This window comes from Girardinichthys multiradiatus, chromosome 12 (assembly GCF_021462225.1).
Source record: "Girardinichthys multiradiatus isolate DD_20200921_A chromosome 12, DD_fGirMul_XY1, whole genome shotgun sequence".
Classification (NCBI taxonomy): domain Eukaryota; kingdom Metazoa; phylum Chordata; class Actinopteri; order Cyprinodontiformes; family Goodeidae; genus Girardinichthys; species Girardinichthys multiradiatus.
In genome coordinates, this window is record NC_061805.1 from 38,560,630 (window position 1) to 38,586,346 (window position 25,717).

The 25,717-nt window shown below is 37.0% G+C and overlaps 1 protein-coding gene across 1 annotated transcript; it reads left to right on the top strand.

Moving 5' to 3' along the window:
* Nucleotides 1-3,708: 3,708 nt before the first annotated feature.
* Nucleotides 3,709-12,552, top strand: ela3l (elastase 3 like). Its single transcript, XM_047381184.1, has 8 exons — nucleotides 3,709-3,845; nucleotides 4,020-4,108; nucleotides 4,319-4,416; nucleotides 4,712-4,840; nucleotides 7,835-7,971; nucleotides 8,263-8,408; nucleotides 8,736-8,888; nucleotides 11,768-12,552. Exons 1-8 carry the CDS (start codon nucleotides 3,806-3,808, stop codon nucleotides 11,783-11,785), a joined length of 810 nt encoding a protein of 269 aa, XP_047237140.1. The 5' UTR covers nucleotides 3,709-3,805; the 3' UTR covers nucleotides 11,786-12,552.
* Nucleotides 12,553-25,717: the final 13,165 nt, after the last annotated feature.

Genomic DNA, 25,717 nt, shown 5'->3' on the forward strand with positions numbered 1-25,717 from the left:
AAAAGAAAAGGTACAAACGTTGTATTTCACTGTAAATGACTTAAACTCCACATTTGTACAACTTGGCGGAATGCATTCAAATGTACATATTTTTTTCTAATCTCACAAAATATAGTGGATTTAGTCTTATGTAGCCTGGAAATACATTGTTTAGGTAGACAGAGCTAGGTTGGCAATAGACTAGCCTCAGCCTGGGTCCTGATTCAATACTCTCACTGGGCCATTCCAAAACATTAATATTACTTTCAGTAACTGTTTTTTATGAAGATCTGAAGCTTGCATTTACTTAGGTATTACTAAATTACACATATCACATCTGAAGACAGAAATGCAGAAGCAGGTCTCTTTAAACTTTGATTAGGTTTTTCTAACACATGAACATTTATTGTATTCCATTGTAGGTCTGGCTATATATTTTGCATGTTTTCTTAAAGGATTACCCTGTTTTTAGCTCAATACATGTGACCAGCTTACATGGCCTTGCTGAAAAACAAAACAACCCCTCAGCTGATGATGCCACCACCATTTTTTACAGAGGGAAAGGTGATGTGCAGTGTTAGGTTTCCACCACACAGTGTTTTGCACATAGGACAGAAAGCTCAGTTTTTGTCTCATTTGACCCGAGCATCTTCTTTCATGCCTGCTTTGTCACCTACATTTGTCCTTTCAATAGATTTTCCCACCTGAGCTGTGGATCATTGCAGCTCCTCTACAGTTACCGTCTTGGCTACTTATCTGAATTGTGCTCTTTTTGCACAGCAGCTAGATTTAGTTGGACGTCAATGTTTTGGTAAGTTTACAGTTGTGCCCTAATCTTTCCATTTTTAAGATTATGGATTGGACAGTGCTCTGTGATACGTTTAAGATACAGAATGCTGTTTTATAACCTTACCCTGTTATAAACGTCTCCATAACTTTCTCCCTGACCTGTCTGCTGTCTTCCTTGGGCTGGATGATGCTCTTTATTCACTTATGTCCTCTAACAACCCATAAGGCCTTCAGAGAAAAACTGGATTTAAGCTGGCATCAAATATCATCTGCAGACATTAGCAAGGGACTATTTACCAATTTAAGTGACTTCTAAAGGCAACCTGTTGCACTACTTTTTTGGGAGGTATACAAATAAAGAGAACTGAATACATGTTTTTCAGACATTTGAAAGTAAAACATTGTGAATATCCTTCATCATTTTTCTCCCACTTCACAAACATGCCCTACTTTTCGGTGATCTGCCCCATAATCCCCCCCCCCCCCCCCCCCCCCCCCCCCCCCCCCCCACACCCCCCACCCCCCCAAATAGACACACACACACAAAAATAGTTTGTAGTTGTAATGGAACTAAATGTGAACAAGTTCATGTAGTATTAGTAACTTGCCAAGACACTATTTATGTGTATAATTCTGATCTGTGTGCATGTCATGTTACAGAGTTAGGACATGGCCAGAATAAACATAGTGGCAAAACTACTCATTTAAAAAACTGCATGTCTCTGCAAAGATTGTTGTAAATATCATATTCTGGTGCATGAGCAGAACTAAATATGCTTTTAAGGTAGCATATCTAAGCAAAAAAAAAAATTATGCCTGTGTTGTGACCACACCCAGTCATTATTTTTACTCCTCTTGTACGTTCTCCTTCTTTCTCCCTAGTGTGAAAGAGATTGAAAATCTGGCAAGTATGCACAAGACCTGAAATTAGACCAGTTGAGTCATGATTTGTGCTTATAAAATTTAATTAAGTTAGTTGTTCCCAGCCTAACAGTTCCAAGACAGGGGTAGCACAGAAAAAGAGGTAGACAGTAAAATGAAATAAACAGATGCACTGACAATCACAAAGAGAGAGCAGGAAAGGCATTCTGTTAGCATGAGCATTAACAGACAAGTGATGGATTTACTTTAGCCCTCTGGCTTTAAGCATGCAGGCTGTGGTAAACAAGGCAGCCGCTGTAAAATGCAGTTGTGGTGAGGGAAGTTAAATAGTATGGACATTACAGGGCTCAGAATGGCACACATATTAGACTTAGCGGTGGGACACCGGTAACTATGGCATGCAGGAGAAATGAGCTAAAAAAGAAACACACACATACAGTTGGAAGCAGCCAATACCACTGGTGTGCCACAATAATATTTACGCATACTGCAAAATCTTACTCTTTTGCTACATGTAGAAAATGACAATGACCAGTGCTGTGTTTATTGCCTCAACATGATATAAACCAACCATAAATGGTGGTGTCATTCAGAGTTCAGCTGCTGTTCTGATAGGGAAAACAGTCTGATGTGTACCTGCTACAACTTCCCTGGAGGGCTTTAGTCGATGGGCTTTTCTGCCTGCTAAGTCATGAGAACATGACAGACTGCCTTTGATACAAACATATTTCACTGATAAATAGAAGATTTACAAGATCAGAGGTTTTAAACTTAATAAAGGGATTAAGGAGCTATTTCAGGTAAGGCTGACATATTTTACGGCAAAACATTATTAACGAAGATCGTTTTCAGGCCTTTTTTCCTTTGGCTGGACATCTTACTTCAATATCTTGTGTCAATATCATATTAATGTCACAAGCTCTTTAATGAGAAAATAGAGGTAAAAGGGAGAGATATGTGCTGGACACTGTCCTGTAAAATGTTTTACAACGTTTCAAAGATCTGAACAAAATTTTAATTAAGGCTTTGGTAAATTGCATGTCACATCTGGAGGCAGAAAGGGTTTTGGACTATGTCTCTACCAATTTTGCACATGAAGAGAATAACATTTCTGCCTATTATTCTTAGCAACACCTTTCAAAGTCATTCAAATTGGATAAAGAGAACCTGTGAACAGAAGTGTTTTATGTCCGAACTTTGATTGAGCTGTTCATTAAAATGAAGATGCTTTGATCTAAACCATTCCAATGGGTTGTTTTATTTTACACATTCTCACACATGCTTTCTACACATTCTCACCACTGTTTTCAATTTATTCTCCTTTTTTTCTGCATTTTGGTGGGGCACATTTTCACAGACTCTAACAGATTTATTAAGTCTGCATGCTGAGTCCCATCAGGCTTGTTACACCATAACACTTACCTTTAAATGTGTGCCTTTTTTCTTCAGGTCTTGTCATCCAGATCATGAAAGCAACATCCTAAAAGTTTAGGTCAGAGTATTTTGCAGGAGATTGAAATATATGCTTCACAGAAAATAATAGATAAATGTGAAATGTGAAAAGTGATGAGTGCAAGGTTTTGCCACACATATGGTGTCCTGGCACAGCAGAATTTGTCACACCACTGCATGAATTAATATATTAACACATTTTCTGCATCAACAAAATGATCTGTCGATCATTGTTAATGTGTAATTTAAGAACACTTTTTTTCATAGAGCAATTCCAAAAAAAAACAAAAAAACAATTTAGTGCCAAGAATCCAGATGCTGGGTTCCCATGCTGTTATGTAGCATTTCCAGATGTCCCAGGGTTATTAAACCGAGTTGAATACAGAAACTTGTCTTTGGTGCACAAACATATTTATACATTCATGTCCAAGTTCCAAAAGTAAATGAATAAATAATTGTACTAATGAAAAAGTTAATGATTTAGTGTTAAAGCTGCAGGGACGTCATGAGAAATGTTCCAGAAAACACACCTGTGTGATATAAACTCCTGGCCCTCTGCCATTGGTCCATCTACACCCTCACGAGGCCACTACAGGCCAATTGGAGAGTGTGCTGCTGTGCTCAGAGCGAGAGCTGCCTGAGGTGGAAAGTTTAAAAGAGAGTGTCTGCGTCCTGCCGTCCCTCAGCAGAAGCATCAATCAAGATGATCCCCATCGTGCTGGCCTCGGTACTCATTGCTGGCGGTAAGAACATCTGGTATTTTCTATTTCTGTGGTTAATTGTTTCTGTATTGCATTTGCTCATCAGCACACAGTGAGCAAGTCCTTTGTGATTCTTTGCTGAAGAGGAATACTTTGCACTTTTTTAGAATGTATATATATATCTATCTATATATATATAATATCCTCTTCCTTCAGCCCTTGGGTGTGGCACACCTCCCATTGAGCCCCTCACTTCCCGTGTGGTCAACGGAGTGGATGCCAAGCCCCACAGTTGGCCCTGGCAGGTATGCTGCATACACATCTGTCTGTGTTTTTATGTTCACTTTGATGCAGTTCTGGGTTCAGCATCTGGCTATCAGACATCAAACCCAGTGACTGTTGAAAATCCTGCAATTATGTAGGTTTTTGCAAGTGTTTAAACAGGAATCTATAACATCCATCCAAGGAAGGACAGTCCACTTATTTGCATATTTTTCCTGTTGTCCCTTTTTTAGATCTCTCTGCAGTATGAAAAGGACGGCGAGTGGAGGCACACTTGTGGAGGATCTCTAATTGCTGCCAACTGGGTCATGACTGCTGCACATTGCATCAAGTACGAGCAGCTGAGTAGCATAAAAAAAACAAACCCAGGAATACAACCATCATTGCACAAAGCTCGCTTATTCTGTATTTATTCTACACTGCATTGCCTGTTAAACTTCAGCCCCAAAAGGTTTAATTTTCCCATTTTGAAAAATGAAACTGCAAATTCAACTCACCATCAAAGTTTATTTATTTTATCCTCCTCACAAAAGCTCAATCACACCAAATTAATCAAATCACTCAACTGTTTACTAAACCCTCTGTATGGTTTGCCTTTGGCCTCAACAATCTGTTTTCTCTTACAGCACCCAGTTCTCCTACAGGGTGTTTGTGGGCAAATACAACCTGATCGAGGAGGAGGATGGCTCCAAGGCCATCCTGCCTGAGAAGATCATCGTCCATGAGAAGTGGAACCCCATCTTCGTAGCCTTCGGGTAAAAAAAACCAACCAACAACAAAAAGCCAGTGCAAAGAGTAAAGGGGGCGACGAACATAACCTTGTTTTCTACTGTAAATAGGCGTAACTCTAGTAATACATTATTTTGGCTGCCTTTGAACACAAAGCTGGACTTTTACCACAATTTCTTGAAATAAGATCATTCTCTCATCACTGACATTAATGGGGCAAATTTCGTGAAGTTGTACTTCTAATTAAGTCTAACAACTAAAAGACACTAAAATGAACTAGTAAAATTCTCTAAAATCTTTAACTTCAAGTTATTCTACTGAGTCTGGAGCTGCTATTTGCTGTCTCTTCAATAACGGCTTTGTATTTGCTGTTCTGGGTCAAAGTATTTCTGATGATAACGTAAGGTAAACATTCTCAGAATACTCAGAATTTTCTTCATTCCTGTTGACAACCTAGCCAGGGCTTCTTGCTGAAATTATGGTCTGACATTACCATTTTTGATTTAGCTTAAGATGAGAGGACCTGTTTTAAATCAACCAAATAGTCTGTTGGATAATGCTTTCAAAAAACTATATTCCAAAAATGTACTGATTTCCTAAACATTTTACCTGATGACCACAGGTAAGATGTGTGTTTATTGGCATCAACTGCCTTAAGTTTAAAAAGCTAAGCTTGCTGGCATGTTTGACTTTATTTTTAGAGCAGTTGCCAAACTAATAAAGGCATAAAGAATACTAAAATAGTAATTAACCGTTTAAATAAATTTTTATAAGCTGACATGTGAAGCTTTTCTTGATGAACATGGGTAGCATCTGCCATTCATTGTTTTTTAAATAGACCACTTTCTTTTTTATTGAACATTAGTAGCACAACATTTTCACACATAAGGCAGAGTTGCAAAATAAATCTGGAACAAAGTTTACTAATAATCGTTAAACGATTATTTAAAAATGTTTTCATTAACGAGGTTGTACATTCCAAAAAAAAGTAATGAAAAGTAAATAAAAAACTAAGAGCTTTGATGAATGAACTCAAAAAGCAAAACTTACATATACAGGTCCTTCTCAAAATATCAGCATATTGTGATAAAGTTCATTATTTTCCATAATGTCATGATGAAAATTTAACATTCATATATTTTAGATTCATTGCACACTAACTGAAATATTTCAGGTCTTTTATTGTCTTAATACGGATGATTGTGGCATACAGCTCATTAAAACCCAAAATTCCTATTTCACAAAATTAGCATATCATTAAAAGGGTCTCTAAATGAGCTATGAACCTAATCATCTGAATCAACGTGTTAACTCTGAACACCTGCAAAAGATTCCTGAGGCCTTTAAAACTCCCAGCCTGGTTCATCACTCAAAACCCCAATCATGGGTAAGACTGCCGACCTGACTGCTGTCCAGAAGGCCACTATTGACACCCTCAAGCAAGAGGGTAAGACACAGAAATAAATTTCTGAACGAATAGGCTGTTCCCAGAGTGCTGTATCAAGGCACCTCAGTGGGAAGTCTGTGGGAAGGAAAAAATGTGGCAGAAAACACTGCACAACGAGAAGAGGTGACCGGACCCTGAGGAAGATTTTGGAGAAGGGCCGATTCCAGACCTTGGGGGACCTGCGGAAGCAGTGGACTGAGTCTGGAGTAGAAACATCCAGAGCCACCGTGCACAGGCGTGTGCAGGAAATGGGCTACAGGTGCTGCATTCCCCAGACCCGGGCTACAGGGAAGCAGCACTGGACTGTTGCTCAGTGATCCAAAGTACTTTTGACGCATTGAAGCAGTCATTTCTGCAAAAGGATTCCCGACCAAGTATTGAGTGCATAACTGTACATGATTATTTGAAGGTTGACGTTTTTTGTATTAAAAACACTTTTCTTTTTTTGGTCGGATGAAATATGCTAATTTTGTGAGATAGGAATTTTGGGTTTTCATGAGCTGTATGCCACAATCATCCATATTAAAACAATGAAAGACCTGAAATATTTCAGTTAGTGTGCAATGAATCTAAAATATATGAATGTTAAATTTTCATCATGACATTATGGAAAATAATGAACTTTATCACAATATGCTAATATTTTGAGAAGGACCTGTATAAAAAGTGCTTCAAATATTAAGAGGGATTCTAAGAGAGTGCCATTTCTAGTTTACTCAAATATGACATAACTGGTTCTAAACAGAAAATAATTAGTCTTCGGAGCCCCTGAGACCATTTTTTATTTCTCTCCAATTGAATGCACTGCATGAAGTCATTAAGCCACACTGATACTTTTGGTGACTTTATTAACCTCCGTTGTAGTAGTTCTCACTCAAGCTAAAAATGTGGTGAATAAAACAATTACACCAAAAATGGCTATGGTTGAGTTCAGTTGAAGAGTAACCTTTATTGATTCTGATAAAATAAAATACAAATCACAGACCAGTAGATCTTCAGGGCTACCATTAATTATTAACGACTGCCTCAGGGTTAAGAAACTGCTGGCAAGCAGGTTTGACTTTAGCATTAGTTCTGTTAAGCTAGTAAAAGCATGACTTGCTACTGAAATTGTAATAAACCTAAAACAAATTTTTACGAGGTGGCACGTAAACCTTGTCCTTAATGTTCATTTGCAACAAGTGCTCCAGGGTTGAGCAGAGTTTAACATCAGCATTCGACCTATTGCTAAACTACGTAAATCTGGATACAAACTTAAAATTTTGCTTAAACAAAGAGCATTTCTCACCCACAAAGTTATGAAACTACTTAACATTTAGTAATTTGATGTATTCATTCATAATGCATTTAGTATGAACATGTTAGCTTTACTGTTCTCTGCTGAACACCACACAACATATGAGAACAACCAACATCTTCAATTAAATTCAAATCAAAATGTTTAATTAGCATTTGGTATACAATATTATTGTGTTTTTTATTGCAGTAATTCCCTTATCGAGCTCTCCAGTGTCTTAGGTTGTAGAAGATGATTCCCTCTAAGCCTTTGTCTCTGTGTCTGTCTTCCTTGCAGTAACGACATTGCTCTGATTAAGTTGTCTGAGCTTGTGACTTTGAGTGATCAGGTGCAGTTGGGATGTATCCCGGCTCCAGGCACTTTGCTTGCCAACCTCTACCCCTGTTACATCACTGGCTGGGGCAGAGTGTACAGTAAGTTTCCTCCCAGTTTATGTTATATCACTTCTATTAGCATGTTTAGATCAAGTTTAGCCACTGTGGCTGTATCCATAAACAGTGAGGGTTAACCTGAGATATTTGGGAAGTTGGGAGGAAAAATCACCTGCATGAGATTTGAGCTGAAACTTTTCAGCAGGGGGATTACTTCTAAATTGAAAATTTGGGTCAGACTGTGAATTTGGCTCTCGGGGAGCTCCTGTAAAGCAGCTTTGACAGCCAGCGAGTTTATGTATGATGGTAATAGACTCTGCCTGTGTGTTTTAGCCGGAGGCCCCATAGCTGATAAGCTGCAGCAGGCTTTGATGCCTGTGGCTGACCATGCCACCTGCTCCCAGTCTGACTGGTGGGGCATTGCTGTTAGGACCAGCATGGTGTGTGCCGGTGGGGATGGAATTGTGGCTGGATGCAACGTAAGTGTGCACTGTGTTTGAAAATGTGCATAAGGAGGAAGATGATTATTTCAACAGTTATGTGATTTGATTTTTGTTGTTTATTCCTTCAAAATGCCTGACCAGTGATTAGAAAAACTGGTTTTGAAGACATGCAGGAAAAAACCAATTGGGATCCAACTGAAATGAAACAGAATAATTTTCCCTCAAACATATTTTTGTTCACTGATGCCAATAATTCAATAAACATATAGTGATTTTTTCCTGTATTTTTCTTGCTGGTCAATCTTTTGGTAGCTACTTAAGTTGAATAAAACATAAACCCCTTTTCTAAATCTCCCTGTTCAGGGTGACTCCGGTGGCCCTCTGAATTGTAAGAATGCCGAAGGTGTTTGGGAGGTCCACGGCATTGCCAGCTTTGTGTCTGGCCTTGGCTGCAACTACGAGAAGAAACCCACTGTTTTTACCAGAGTCTCTGCTTTTAACAACTGGATTGACCAGGTAAAATGAGGGGCTGTGTGGACTTAAATATTTATTAGAATATGTGTTGGTATTTCTTGAAACAATTATACTAATATTTATAAAAAATATTTTCAAAGCTATACATTTACCTCTGCATACAGTCAGAGCCCCAATAACTCAAATACTGTTCTAAAATAAAACTTACCCATTATCAATAGACTACTTCAGTACACCAGTTACATTAAGTTCTATAAATCAGAACACAATTATTGCATTGAATCACATTTTTGTATCCACCAATATGGAACAGTGAATTGAACTGAAGACTTTATTGTCATTGTGTACAAAAATACATCGCAATTAAGTAGGCATCAGTGGTGCACTCGATCAAAACATAAACATCAGACTAAAAGTACATTAAATAAATATCTAAAATTCTATTATTAATAAAAAGTCCAGTACATAAAAATGCATGAAGCGATTGCTTGCAATGTGCCAGGCGGCGATCACACAACCTCTTTGGCTGAAGATAACATTAATAAAGATGCAGGGAAAGTGACAGGTTGTGGAAAGAGGACTTCACAGTTCTTATGGCCCAAGGATGGGAGCTGTCTGCCTTTTGTCCTGCTCTACAGGCTTCTGAAGCACTTCCCTGAGGGCAGTAAGGAGAACAGACAGTGTTACGGGTGGGATAAATCCTGAAGAATTTTCTTGATTTGCAAATACATTAGCAATATAAGCGATAATCCAGGGAGGGCAGGGAGCAATAAATGATCTTTTCCACCCTCTGTAGGGTTTTCTGACCAGGTTACCAAACTTTTAAGCAGTATGACAGAACACTGTCAATAGTTGAGTAACCAGCAGCTTGCTTTTTAACGCCACATTGTTCAGCAGTCTCAGAAAGGCTGCTGAGTCTCTGCTGGGATGTTTTGAATATGGCCTGGGTGTTGACCATCCAGATCAGGTTGTTGGTGCTATGAATCTCCAGCAGCTTGAAAGTGGAGACCCTCTCTACCTGGACTCCATTAATGTAACGGCGGTTCTGTTCCTTACTCTTTATTCTGAAGTCTATCACCATTTATTTTGTCTTGTTAATGTTCAGTGATTGATTATTCAGCCCTGCCAAAGTTGCAACATCAGCAAACTTAATAACTTTGTTGCTGGGGTGGCCAGTGTACAATGTGTAGAGGAGTGGGCTCAACACACAGGCCCGTGGGGAGCTAATGCTGGTAGTGAGGGTTGAGGAGGAATATGATCAAATGCTGACAGACTGTGGGGGATCAGTGAGAGAGTTCAAGATCAAGGCACAGATGGGGGGTAAAAGTACACATTTCAACCATACTATTAGTGTTTGTGCTCTGCAGACATCATTAATTAGAGTTGATCAATATCGTGATAAATAAAAATTTTTATCATGATATTTTTTCCCCCCGAAATGATAAATGAAGTGATATTTTAGTTATAGTTTTGGATTTTTGAAGTTTTTTTTTTTTAAAAGGTTAAACATAAAGGTTAATTTATCTTACCTGCAGTGGATAACTCTCTTCATATTTTCAGTTATTATACACTAACAGTTAAAAGTTTGGACCCACCTTCTCATTCAAGGATTTGTCTTTTTTACTACTACCTCTGGGAACTCCTTCAAGACTGTTGGAAAACCATTTCAGGTGACTACCACATGCAGCTCATCAAGACAATGCCAAGAGCGTGCAAAGCATAAAGTAAAGCAAGGGCGGAGGGGCTATTTTGAAGAATCTAAAATATAAAAGATGTTTTGAGTTACAGTATTTCACAACTTTTTGTGGGCTACATAATTCCATATACTTTTGCTTCATAGTTTTGAGACCTTCACTATGTGCCTACAAAGTAGCGAGTAATAAAAACAAGAAAAAGTCAATAAATGACAAAGGTGTATCCAAACCTTCGAGTGGTAGTGTAAATCCAAATTAGTTGGTTCTTGAGGCTGAAGCAAACGGCTAGTCCAAAAGAGGTAGTTTATGCTAAGGCTATACTATAAACCTTTTATCTGTTGTCAGGTTTGCATTCTGTGGCTATTTAGACACAAACTAACAAATCTCTGCACAGGAAAAACATTTAAGATCAGATGTGTCACAAATGGGTTTTGCTTCCAGAGCAAAAAATATCCTGAGAGAAGAACATGTAAAGCACTTTCGGTCTAATAGAAAGGCAAAGGTAAAAACCAAACCAAATAATAAAGGGTTTTAGTTGGGATGATTTTATTGATTTTTACACAGCCTCATAAGACAGTTACTCTAACAGAAAATACTTCTGTTTTTAGTACGTGTTTCATATATGCAGGTCATTGGTACAGCATCGACTCTTACCTCAATTTCCAATGCAAATATGATGATGGATTAAGTTCATACAATAGAGTTAGCAGAAACTGCTATTACGTTTTTTGTGATTGGAATTGTTTTAAGATCACAGACATCCACTTTGGTCTTGGCCCCTGTCTGAAAACCAGTTAGTTATAGTCTCTGAGATTAGCTTAATTGGATTTGGACTAAATTATGATACAAAGAGAGGTATCAGGAGCATAGACCTGATTTCAACATTGAGGCCTCTTCTAGACATCAGTTAGACTATATATAGCTCTAGGCCTACAGTATGTATGTATATATATAAGATCTTTCTGTGTGTCAGTGTTTCATGGTTTGGCTAAACATATTTACATTTTGAAATGTATATCAAATAATTACACTATATTAAAAAAAAATGTTAAACTAAATACACTCACATGTTTGCTTAGAACATTATTGCATTTGTTTTCAACCAAAGAAAAAATGCTCCCTGGGATTTTGACTGCTTATAACCACCTAAAAGAATCTCAATTGAACAAAATCTGAACTATCCCTTTAATTTTTGTTTGTTTGTTTGTTTCTGCCTGTGTTTTGCAGGTCATGATGAACAACTAAAGAAGAGGACATTTCAATAAAAGTGCCCAAAAAAAAGCGTGTTTGCCTCAGGTGTATTTTTTGGTATACGGTTCATTTAAAAATTGCAAATTCATATCAGAGAAAGCTCTGAGCAAATTACAAAAAATTTGTTTTGAGTTACTGTATGCATCTATATTAAATTAAATGAGCAGGCCTCACATCCTGGCTTGTTATAAACTGAAACAGTAGCAAGAACTGCCCAGCAGGTGTCCTCACAAACACATGATAGAGAACTGCTTCTGACAGCTTTCTCCTTCTGGATTTTGTGCATAATAACCAATGTTTCTGCATGGAAAAACAGCACCAGCAAACAAATGTGGCTTGCATAATTTGTTTTAGTGTATTAAAGAGCAGACAAAAATAAAACTTGAGATTTAAATTAAACTGTCAGACAAGATGCCAAATATTGCTGAGTAAACTAGGACTGAAAGCTGTGGGCATCAAAAAGAAATAAGAGATATGCATCTAATAATCATGCATGAAACTGACCTGCTTTGCCTCTGCATCCTCTCCCATTCCTACAGCAAGGGTGCCAGGTTTATGAAAACCATAATATGCCACCACAGAGGAGAATATTTCCTCATGATGTCTGTGATGTAAAAATGCAGAAGCTTGATATGACAAGGTTGTGATTAACATTTCTATCATTTCTTTATCTCTCCCCATATCATTGCTGTAATGAGATAAGGAAGAAAGAGTAAGTGGGGTGAAGAATGAAAAGAAATAAAATTGCCTCTCTCTGCTGACTTCTATCTCTCTCCCTCTGTCTTCTCTCTGTTATGTTCTGCAAAAATACACACAGGAACACTTGAAATGTACTGGAAGCGAGGAAATATATTTGCTGACATGAAATGAAGTGATCACACATATCACATCCTATTTGAGTGAGTAATAATGACTCTGCATATGCAGTGGCATAGATGTGTCTTTACAGTACTACACATTAAGAGCAGCCTGAAGAAAATGCATGGGGGCACAGAGCTCCTCTGCATATTAATTACAGTATATTACCCATCGATTATACAGTACATGTACCCACATATCTTAGGTTGATAAATCACAGGAGCGTTCTGTGGAGTGTCAGCCTCTGTCCGCATGATGTATTTTCCATCTAAACCTACGGCTCATTGACATGTGGGACATATATAATTTTATTAATGTAAAGCTTTCATTTATTTTTTGTAAATGCATCCAGAAAAATAAATGCAACACTGAGCAAAGAGTATCTTTGTGATATAACAACACAGAGTATCATATAATTGTGAAGCAGAAGGAAACTGATACACAGTTTTTGATATATTTTACAAAAAGAAATCTAAAAACTGTAGCCTGCATTTCAATTCTGTCCCTAAAACTTGTTAACCCTGAAAATCATCCAAGGGAACAAATTGCCTTCAGAAGTCATGTATTTACAAGAGTCCACGTATATATTTATTCTCAGTATAAATACAGCTGTTGTGTGAAGGCCTCTGAGGTTTGTTAGAGAACTTTGTGAACAAACAACATCATGAAGACCAAGGAACACAGCAGAATCTGCTGACAGGACAATACCTGGTCTTAATGGAAAACTGGAAAGAAGAAAGCCATTGTTGTGAAAGAAGAGGCTCTGTTCAGAGATAGATAGATAGATAGATAGATAGATAGATAGATAGATAGATAGATAGATAGATAGATAGATAGATAGATAGATAGATAGATAGATAGATAGATAGATAGATAGATAGATAGATAGATAGATAGATAGATAGATAGATAGATAGATAGATAGATAGATAGATAGATAGATAGATAGATAGATAGATAGATAGATAGATAGATAGATAGATAGATAGATAGATAGATAGATAGATAGATAGATAGATAGATAGATAGATAGATAGATAGATAGATAGATAGATAGATAGATAGATAGATAGATAGATAGATAGATAGATAGATAGATAGATAGATAGATAGATAGATAGATAGATAGATAGATAGATAGATAGATAGATAGATAGATAGATAGATAGATAGATAGATAGATAGATAGATAGATAGATAGATAGATAGATGCAAACACAGACAGAATTAGACAATAAAAACCATAAGAAACAAGGACCATATAATATATTAAATATAAATGTGGTATCAGACAGTATTAAAAATTCTAATTTCCCTTGGAACAAAAGATCAAATCATATTTATGTGTTAAAATAACGCAGTCAGAGTCCAGGTCTAAATCCAACTGAGAATTTGTGACAACAGCCACTCTCAGTTCCCTCTAATTGAGCCTGAGTTCTACTGCAAAGAGGAATCAGCAAAATGTTCTACAAAGTATTGACTCATGGGGTTGAATACAAATACATACCACACCCTTAAGATTACTATCTTTTTTTTTGTTTTGGAAAACAATTTTATAAGCAATGTGTTATTTTTCTTCTGCTTCACATTTATGTGGTACATCATTTGGCAAATTATAAAAACAAATCCCAATAAAACACATATAAGTTTGTGGTTGTAATGTGCAAAATGTGAAACATTCAATCGAATACTTGTGCAAGACACTATATGTTTAAAATGTATTACTGACTAGAGTAAATCATTTGAACACCATATAAATTAGTTGGATTACTACTGGCATTAATTCCAGTTGGACAGTAAAACATGAAATTTACATTCTTTAACAGTAATTATAATGATGTATAATATAATAACCTTTGACAAAAGGAATAATGCAATAACTACAATAGTCATATAATTGCCTATGTTCATTAAACTTTAAATACAATCTTTTGTAGTAACATGTAATACTCCAGTTTTTTTAATTTAATTAGATATTTTTAATTCGTAGTGCATTTCATTATATTTATTAGGTTATTATGTCATCAGGCAGCTGTTAGAATGATAGCCACTACATTCATATTAAATTGAAATGATTCAACTTTTAAAATATTACAACATGTGGGGTACAGGAGCCTCCTTGATAAATGTTCGGGATTTGTGCACCTGTGAGGCTTCTTTCTGGGATGAGTGCCGGGAATGATGATGAGGCCTTAAAGGAAGCTTTGTCTCTGCCTGAACTCAGGGTCATGGTACTCCCCTCTCCTTTCACACACACACACACACACACACACACACATGCAGCCATTTATTCCAAATTAAACTCCGAATGCAACTCAATCCTATGTCCAAACTCAACCATAAAACTGTTCAACAAATTTAAAGTTAATAAATGATCCAAAATCTTCTTATTTTACAAAAATTGACTAAAACAAAACTGGTCCTTACAAAGACAAATGTACAACTACACACACATACAATCACAGAGAGGGACAGAGCTGAATACCCCAGGGACACCATGCTGCTTTCCTGAATACCAATGAGGAAAATGGGAGGCAACAAGTGTGGAATTTCAACAGCAGCTATTCAGCTTTAGAGGCCTTGCTTTGGATGATACAAAGGAGAGAACAAGACAGAAGTTAAGGCAACTCTGCTTGCACACTTAAACTCCTTAGTTTAACATTTAGACAATTCTCCTGCATTTATTTGGGCACAATCTCAGCAACACAAAAAGTCCTGTTCTACTTTCTGTCCAATGTAGGTATAAGCACTTGAAAAAATATTGTTCTCAGATTCTAAGGTACTTTGTTTATTTAAAAAGGGGCAGTGTATATTAATAATACACATTATTTGCATATACCCCCCCCCCCACACACACACACACACACAAAGACAGGAACATGAAGAAATAACTAATGAACTAATTGTTGTAACTCAAAAGCTTGTTCTGTCGTTTTTTTAATTCATAATTTAAAAAGCAAGAGTATTGCACCGCAACCACTGAAGGGGGTGTGTTTTTGTTGTGTGTGTGTGTTTGGGGTGGGGGGGCTATACAGAAGGGGGGGCTTGCCAATGACTCCAGTCTTGTGAGAACCGCTCCCTGGACATGTTACCTAGATATAAATAAGAGCTGTGGGCCCAAATCTTTTCACAACTTGTAACATTTATATAACATTATATAAAACCCACCGTGTAGAAGGCAAAAACACGTTAGGGTACTTGGCCAAGGTTTTATGTATTTATTCAACTTTTTATACCTATTTATCTTCATACTGACCTGTTTTCTCTGCATTAATAGTGCTGATTGTTTGGGTTGTCGCTCTGACCTTTGGCGATTCACAGAGGTGAGAGGAAAAGCCCCTGATCGGATGTTCCAAGAACGTCTGTAAATAGGAAGTCAGTAGTAAGAGACTAAAAGGGAGGGACAGAGGAGGAGGAGGAGGAGGAAAAGCCGGGGGATAATGATGATGATGATCAGCCACAGTGACAGCTGCATCTCCGTCTACCGCCTCTTTTGCGTCTGTCAGCAGTCAGGGACTGACTGGGGACACCGCTTCAATTTGACCCGATTAGGACTGTGAGAGTCCGGTGCTGATCTGCTGAAGTCTTGCCAAACCGGCAACTTATTCTTAGCCAAAAGTTTTTGCATCTTAAAGTGGAGTATTTGAAGCTCGGTGTTTGTTTTTGTTTTTTTGTTTTTTTTGGGGAATCTGATCTGAGCCAAACCACAGTTAAGTCCCAGACTCATAAAGAGGAGACATCAGAGACAACAACCGGGTGAGCTGTGAAATGTTTGTGTGCTTCAGTCCTAGTGCAGTCGTTCATGTTAGAAGGGCAAACATACAATGACCAATTAGAAGAAACCTACTGAAAACAAAATGCCAAAAGTGTCACAAAGTTACAAGTAAATAAACCATTCAGTAATTATTTTTACCATAGTTGAAATTAAACAAAAACATCTTTGGCAAAACTTTAGTAAATATATAATTCCACAATTTAATGTGAAATCCAATTCAATTAAAATTTGATTATATTTTAAAGTCATATATAATTAATTTAATATTTCTATACTTCTTGTAGCAGGGTACTACAGCTCACATAAATATCAGATGTCTCTGGATACATACCACTATCACCCCTATAATGACCAAGAAATAATTAATAATATAGTGAAATAATTAAATATGCTTTTTATTAAATCAATAATTTTTGTGTCAAAAACAGATATTCATTGATTAAACAATGATATATTATAATAATAATATAATAATTTATAAGACACTTTACATTTACAAAAAATCTCATTGCTACAGTTGAAGAAAATTAACTACTAATAAATGTAATTTATTATTGTGCATTTATTTCCAATTTTAATCCTTTATAACAGATTTCATGAATTCTTGAACTGTGGCAGTTTTAGAACTCCGTATTTCCTGTTACAGAATATATGCATTATTTAAATATAAACAAACAGATTTTTTTATTTTTTTTATTTGTTTATGTATTCCTTTTTCAGACCCCAAGAGTAATTATAATTTTGAAGCATTTCCTTGTTTGGAAAAATGGCTGTATGATAAATACTGGTTATTTATTCCATTGTTGTCTTATCTGACAGTTGTTTTTCATTTTCATTCAAATTCATCTGAAATCTGCATACTTTGAGTTGTTGGTTCTCTGGGGAGAAGCTAGTTGATGCAAGGTAGTACCAACAACTGTTGATCAGAGTTTTTCTTGATTTTTACAGTCATTTTGGAGCCAATATGTTCTGTTGTGCCATTTTGTCATAACCTTAATTATCATCTTTATCATCATTTGTGGAAATAGGAGCAAGATGTTAAAAAAAGGCTTAGCAGGCCTAGCCACCTTAAATCTGATAGTCCACTGCAGGTGACACATTAATATGTAATGCTTTCCATGTGGTCTCTGTGAACATGCAATGTCTTTGCATGGAGGGCACAAACAAGCACATGGGTGCATTACATAGGCTGTATTTGCATTTGATTATTTGCATGTGTACACAACAAGTCATAATATCAGACAGTGACAACATTCATTTACAGAGGCTAAATCTCATATTCTTGTTGGATTACAATGTTTTGTGTCTCCAGTTTCAGACATTAAAGACTGTTGCTGCAGCAGGGCACAAAGTGATTGCATAACACTGAATCCTATCTTTGTACTGGCTGTGGCCTTAGGGAGTGTGTTTACACGTGTTAGTAGTTGCTTAGTTATATGCTGTGATCTTTGAACCTTTAAATCAAACCCATTAACATTTTAAACACTGCAACTTGTCACTTATCTAGGAGATTGAAACATGATTTTCAGAAACTCACTTTTCTTATACATCACAAATGTAAAAATGTTTTACTTTTTTAAGGTTTGTTTTCTCTGACTTTATTTTCCAATAGGTTCAGTGACAGTGACAATTCAAAGTAACCACTTTTCTCTGCAATTACAGCTACAAATCTTTTTGGGTATTTCTCTGCTAGCTTCTGCTACCATATAAAGACTGAAACATTTTCCTATTCCTGCTTTGCAAAATGCTCAAGGTCAGTCATACTGTGTAGAGAGCATCACTGGACATCAATTTTCAAGTCTTACCACAGATTCTCAATTGGACTTAGGTCAAGACTTTGTAACACACAAATATACATTGATATAACCCTTTCCACTGCCGCTCTGTCGGTATGATTAGCATCACTGTCCTGCTGGAAGGTGAACCTCTCTACAACTGTCTCTGGCAGCCTCTAAGGGTTTTTTTTTTCCAGGATTGTCCTGTATTTAGCACCATTCATATTCCAGTCAACTCTGACCAGCCTTTCCCTGCTAAAGAAAAGAACCCCCACAGCATGATGCTGCCACTACCATATTTTCATTGTGGCCTGTTCAGTGTGTACAATATTAGTTTTCTGTTGAAGGCAATAAACTCAATTTACGTCTCATCTGACCAGTGCACATTTCACATGCTAGCTATGTCCCCTTCATGACTTATGGAAAATTCCTGGCATTGGATTTCATCTTGCCACTCTTCCATAATAGCAAACAACATGTAGAACTAACGTTTGTTCTGTTAAAAAAATCTCTTACCCGATCTCTGCAGCTCCTCTAGGGTTTCTATGATGCTTTCGGCTGCTTGGACTGATGTTGTCCATGCCTGGCCTGTCAGATTTGGTGTAAGGCCATGTCTTACTATGTATTTAAGTGTCTAATACTCTGTCTATGTTTGGATGATGGAATGCACAGTGCTCTGGGAGATGTTCAATGTTTTGGATATTGTTTTATGACCTAAGACTGCTTTAAACTTATCCCTGATCTTGTCTTGTTTGTTTGTTGGACTTTGTGATGTTGTTTGTTCAAAAATGTTTTCTAACAAATGTCTCATGTCTTTATAGAACAGTTGGTTTCATATTGAGATTAAATTACACACCAATAGAAAGTAAAGGGAACTGAACACAAATTATGCTATTAGATTTCCAACAGATTCCTATTTCTAAAATTTGAAAACGAGATATGCTTTTGGTGATCTTCTATTTACTAAGTGATCTGTGTCTGAGGCAATAGGTTGTGCTAGATTTTATTCAGGGGTATCACAGTAAAGGAGGGTAAATAAAGACAAATACCACACATTGTCTTTGTAAATAAAAACACTGATAATGCACTACTGCGTGTTGGTCTATCACAGAATCTTACATTAAATGCACAGAGGTTTGTTCTTAAAATGCAATACAATTAAAAAAAGTTAAAGGGGTATGAACACTTTTGAAAGGCTGAACAATAAAGTGTTATTTTTCTTGCAAGTGAAAGCTAATGAGCCTTTTATGATTCAAACATGAGCCACGATCACTTTGGGAAGTGTGCATTTGCAAATAGTGCTACAATTTGACATTGAATAACTGTGGGACTCGCCTTGTCATGGCCCAGTGACTGTTTGAAATTAAAATGAGTGTGCAAGCAGCCCTCTGTTCTAATATATTTCTAAAACTCATTTGATTTCTCTCACTTGAACACTAACATGCAAACTGCTCCTCATCACCTTTCTCTGTCTAATATATCAAACACGTTCCTCAAACATGCTCTAATTAAAATTGTTAACTCCTCAATATTTAATGTTGTCTGAACTCTGACCAAAAGGGCCTCGAGATGTTTTAAAAACAGGCTGCTAAACTGTGAGGGCAGTTTTACTGACATTTAGTGATTATGAAGGCAATTTCCCCTCAACAATAATGCCACCAGCATCCTGAGAGGGGACCCATCTGCTCCAAACAGAGAACAAGTTTAGGAGCTGGCAAGCAGATCAAATGCATCACTGCCATCTTCTACAGCTTAGTGATCCATCTTTATTTGGCTTGGTCATAAAATGCCTATAAAGGGAAGAATAACTTTGAAATGACTCCTCAACAGCAGGAGACGACTTGGACTGTTGCAATATTTCCACCAGTTGGGGAGAAAAGGGAAATGTAATATCTCATTAGAAATGCATTAGAAGGGAAGGAAGAAGGGCTGGGGACCAGGGAGATAAGCTGCAGTTTTTTTATTTGCTGAATTCCTAGTAGGGAAGTATTCACACTTTTCATCTCATTGATGGACCAACCTTTTTTTTTCTGTCATTATATTGTTCTTCCTCACCATTACAATTCACTTGCTGTTGTAATATCAGCCGATGAATGTATTCCCATGTGTTCATCCTGAAAACCACTCAATGTTATTCAGGATAGTTTATGAAGAAAAAGTGGCATCATCTTTACCCATTTAATAACTTCCTTACTCTCTGCTCATATAAGGTTGTAACTGAAAGCTTCTTATATATCCATATGTTGTTTTTACATTTTTATAAAACGTTTCTTTAGGGATGTGTATTTGGCACTGAATGACTACCTTTCCCTCTCAAAATAAACCTTGGTAATATAGCCCACTTTTACAGCCGTGAAACAAAATGTAGGTGGCTCAATATAAAGCACCTGTTAAGAATCAAGACCCGGCGCCTTGTGACTAACCGGTTGTAGAGAAAGCAATCTTTACCTGAGGACTTAGCATGTCCTTGTGACAGGCTGGTTTACTGTTGCCAAGTGTGACACTTTCACACAGTGCCTTACAAATCATTCACACCTCTTTAACGTTTTAACTTTTTGCCATGCTGCAGCCACAAATTTCAATGTTTATTTTATGATAAACCAATGCAAGGTAGTGCATAATTTTAACCACTGAAAAACTATTCATGATTTTCAACATTTTTATAAATAGAAATCTCAGTGTTTAATGCATCATCAGAAAATGGCACATAGCACAATTTCAGACCTACCACCTCATGGCCATACACCTAAATTGACAGCCAAAAAAAGGAGTGCATTAATCATAGAAGCAGCCAAGAGGGCCATGGAGAAGCTGCAGGGATCCACAGATTGGGTGAAAGAATCTGTCTACAACTATTTGTTGTACACTTAACAAATCAGGTGTAGTGGCTAGTAGAAAATTATTATTAAAAGAAAACAATAAGAAATCCCTTTTGCAGTTTACCCTGTGCCATGTAGGGTCTCAGCAAGCATGTGGAAGCAGGTGCCCTGATTAGATGAGACCGAAGCTTTACTTTTTTTAGCCAACATGAAAAGCCCAACACTGCACATCTACCTGAAGAGATAATTCCCTCAATTAAATATGGTGATGCTACTATTATGCTGCTGGGATGCCTTTCTTCAGTAGAGACAGAGCTAAATACAGGGCAACCCATGAAGAAAACCTATTAGAGGCTGCAAAAGACTTGAAACTGGGGTGGGGATTGTTAGAAAACTTCCTACTTGTTTTTTTTTTTTTTCACTCATTGTATTGAGTTTCTTAGGTTAAGGTTGCTTAGTTTGTAAAACACTAGCCTTAGGGTCTCTTAGCTTAAAGACATGGAATACACCACCAAATAACAAGAAGAATTGGACTTGGCAAAGATGAAGCAAATAATAAGAGGAGCACTGCACTCATGAAGATTGTGTAACTTAGCACAACTCCTTAAGGGGCCGCATCATTGTAAGAGTGATTAATACTGATGTTTGTTCCTCTTGCATTGTGGTCTTTTTTGCAAGAATATAGAGCTCTTAAAAGACATCCCGATCTCCCCTTAATCTTTTCTTTCTTAATTGTTTGTACTCCAACAGATTTTCACCTCCCTTTAGCCACCCTTAACTTACAGCCAGAGCCACAATGGAATAGTTTAGATCAATGCAAAATCAAAAATTAGAATGACTCATTCATAATCTAGGTCTAAATCCAATTGAGAATCTCATGCAAAATATGAATATTGATGTTCACAGATGCTCCTCATCTAAACTGAAGCTGCTGGGGACCTGGAGCTGTAACTGGTTCTACAAAGTTTTGAGTCAAGGGGGCTGAATACGAATGCACACATACACTATGGTTTACTTTGTGGGGGTCTTTCACACAAAATCCCATTAATAAATCTTGAAGTTTGTGGTTGTAATGTAATAATATCTGAAAAACCTCAAGGAATATCACTATAAAAACTCCAGTATGTTTATTTATATGTATTTCTTTTCTTTTCTTTTCTTTTCACTTTAGACATTATTTCCAGAGAAGAAGCAAGTTACTACATTATAGTTGGATACCTCAGACCTTCCTCCAAAGCTTAATGTGACTGTTTCCAGTCGGGCATGGAGCACGAGCTGAGTATGGGCCTGTCTCTTTGGGCTATTGTGGCAATTGTTTGTAACTCCGCAGTGGGCCTGCTCATCTTCATCCTCTTTATCATCCTCTACAAAGCCTGCAAGGTGCCTTCACATCAAGAGAAAGTACCAGTTTTTGTCACAAGCCTGGACCAGAAAAAGTCAGAGGAGAAGTACATGCTGACTGCAGCCTGATAGAGATTCTGAAAATATTAACCTGATATGAGGAAAAATGTCAAGTTTGGATGGTAGAGGTGGACAAGGGTTCCCAATCTTTTCAGTTTTACTCTTACCCTCCCTCTGCATTGTATTACACCCATTTACAACTCTCCACCATTGTCTCCATCTCATCTATCCCATTCGGTGGAGCTCCAAGTACGCTAACTGTGTTAAGATTTGAAGCAAAACCAACAGCAACAACAAGCAAGGCCCAAATCCTCTTATCTCTGCTGTGCGTCGCTGGGACTGTCCATCTGTCAGTCATTTTGGCTCGCTCTGCACAAGCAGATCTCCATCTCCTACTCTACTCCAGTCTTTCTCATCTCTCTGGCTAAGAGGATGTTGAGGTGAAACAGCAAAGGTGCAATGAAGTGGAATAGAGGAGTTGGGGTTTATGAGGCAAGTTGAAAAGGAATCAAAATTTTTCAAATGAGAAATTAAAATGTGGCTCTGTAGCTTTCAAGCAGTTTGCTGTTTATTTTAGCTGCAGCGCTAATGATGGAAGCAACAGAGCAGCAAACACACAACAGGTAGACACCCGTGGCCTAAAGGAAGAGGCAGAGAGCACAGAGCCGTTGCTGCAGGTCGTCTCTAATCCACAACAGATGGAGATAAAGTTTAGTTTATATTTCGGAGGAAAGGAGATAAAATTCAAGGGAAGAATTGGAAATAGGACACTTTGATGTTTTGTTGACGGAAAAAGGAGCTTGAGGGCCGCATTTGACAGTCTCGAACAGATCCAACCCCCACCGGATTAAAATCCGGTGCAGAACTGTAATTTACAATACTATTGCATATGTTATGCTGTGCCTTTCTTTTGTTCTTTCAGCTCCTATAAAGGCTGAGCAAGATGCTTATAGACAGCCATCATGAATGCTGACTGACTGAAAACTCAGAATCTAACTCCTCCATGTAAATGTTATTTCTGCTGTCACAAACCTAGTGAAAAAAGTGTTTACAGTAGAAAATGTGCTTATCTTGTAAAACAGATGTTATTTTTGATACATTAAAGGGCTCAGTGTAGATATATGAAATGTAACCTCACAGAAACCTTCATGAATCATTGGATTTCAGTCCAATAAGATAAACGTGTATTTCTGGACAGCTTTCTAATCTGTTCAAATTGGAAAATAAATGTGAAACGTATATAAAATGATTATTAGTAAGTGTTGCTTAAATCCTCACTCATTTATTTGATTCTCACTTGGAACTCACTGTTCAGCTTGTATCTTATTTGTATGAGAGGATTTTATCATTTCCAAGCCATATAAATTGGACATTATTTGTTCTTTTTAACTGCTGATGAATCAAAATGTTCAAAGCAATGAGCTTTGTCAGCTTGTAATACTGTATTTTTTTTAATTTTTTTTTTAAATGATTTGCAGTAAAATACAACAAAATAAGACTAATAATCTACATCTCTATGCGTGTTTTTCTTTTTTCTTTAATATCAGATGCATATAACCAAAGTATATACATCATACAATGCTAAGATGATAATTTGAATTATTAGGCAAAAGAAAGTGTGAAAAATCTTTGCACCCTGAACCTAATAACTGGTTGTGTCCTCCTTGGTGGCAAAAACTGCCATAAAACCATGTTTGTTATTCCTAGTAATAAATCTTTTTCATTGCTTTGAATGAACTTTGGCCCACTCCTCTTTGCAAAATTGCTTATATTTTTGCCACATCTGAAGGTTTTTTAGAATAAATGGCCTGTTTAAGATCACACTATAGCATGTCCATCAGGATTTAACTCCAAACTTTGACTAGGCCACTCCAAACTTTAATTTCATTATTTAAGTGCTCTTTGGAGGTAGACTTGCTGGTGTGCTTTGGATCCTTGTCAGGCTGCATAACCCTAGTGTGCATGGACTGAAGGTCACGAACTGATGGCCAGAAATTGAGTTTCACATTTTTTTGCTGGAGAGTAGAATCTATGGTTCCTATAATTACAGCAGTCTTTAAATCCTTAGAATATTACAGAAGTCTAGGGGATCATCAAGATGTTTTTTTATGCGAAATTGGCTTTTATCCTTTTACTGGTCAGCAGTGGTTTTCTCATAGGAACTTTCCACTGAATTCCATTTTTAATTCTGTTTTTTTGTGGAATCATGAACACTGACCTTAACTGAGGTAAGTTAGGCCCACAGTGTTTTAGATGTTCTGGATTCTTTTGTGACAACCTGGATGAGTTATCAATGTGCACCTGGAAACATTTGGCAGGCCAGCCTGTCCTGGCAAGGTTCTCCATTTTGAGCTTTTCCCCACACTGTTTAATAATGTTTCTCAGAGTGCTTTGCTGGAAATGCCAAACAATTTCTTTCTTGACATTGCCCTTTCTGGACAATGTCAGTGACTTGGTTTATCACCATTTCTTTAGATCAGGGGATAATGTGTGATTTTTTAAATATCTTTTAGCCTATATCATGTTGCCAGACAGGTATTATTTAAGGAGTTTCTTGATTCCACAGGTTTGGTAGTAATCAGGCATGGGTAGCTATTGGAATTAAATATATTATTGTAGTGAATCAGTCAGTTCAGGATTTAACAAGGGGATGAGCACTTTTTCAAAGAGGGCCAGGTTGGTTTAGACTTTGTCAAAAAGTGAAAATATCTTTTAAAAACTGAATTTTTAATTTTCTCGGGTTATCTTTATCTAACATTAAAATGCATTTGATGATCCTAAAGCTTAAAGTGTCCCAAAAAAACTGAAATAGTTAAATTCTGTAACTGGCTATTTTTTTCCACACCACTGTATATTGACATTAACGTTTTTGCCTTTTGGATAAACAACAAAGCCTAAACTAAAATAAAAGCTGACCTCATGCTGCAATAAGATAATCAATGTTCAACATACTGCTTGCAACTGTAACCCACTTCCTGTTGTTAATCAAGCACAAGCGCATAATCCTTATCTCGTAACCACAATCCAGAGTCATGCTTATGGTATTGCAAATATAAACGGCTTATATCTTATTACTGACAATTATTCTCATTCTACAAATGCCCCAATAATTAAATTCAGTGTGTGTCTGAATACAATAACAGGAAATTTGGAAAATAACTCTATATGGGTGCAATTATAATAGTAGACTTTAATGAGGATTTTTAATTTTATGTCATTTGTTGCTCTTCTGCTTTAGGTTTACTTCAATGGATCAATTCAATTCTATTGGGTTTAATTTTATATAGAGCCAATTCAC

What these genes read in the sequence shown, in the direction of transcription:
- ela3l (XM_047381184.1), top strand. Translation starts at nt 3,806, where the DNA reads ATGATCCCCATCGTGCTGGCCTCGGTACTCATTGCTGGCG. An exon ending in CCCACAGTTGGCCCTGGCAG is followed by an intron (nt 4,109 to 4,318) that starts GTATGCTGCATA and finishes TCCCTTTTTTAG; the next exon opens with ATCTCTCTGCAGTATGAAAA. An exon ending in CCCATCTTCGTAGCCTTCGG is followed by an intron (nt 4,841 to 7,834) that starts GTAAAAAAAACC and finishes TCTTCCTTGCAG; the next exon opens with TAACGACATTGCTCTGATTA.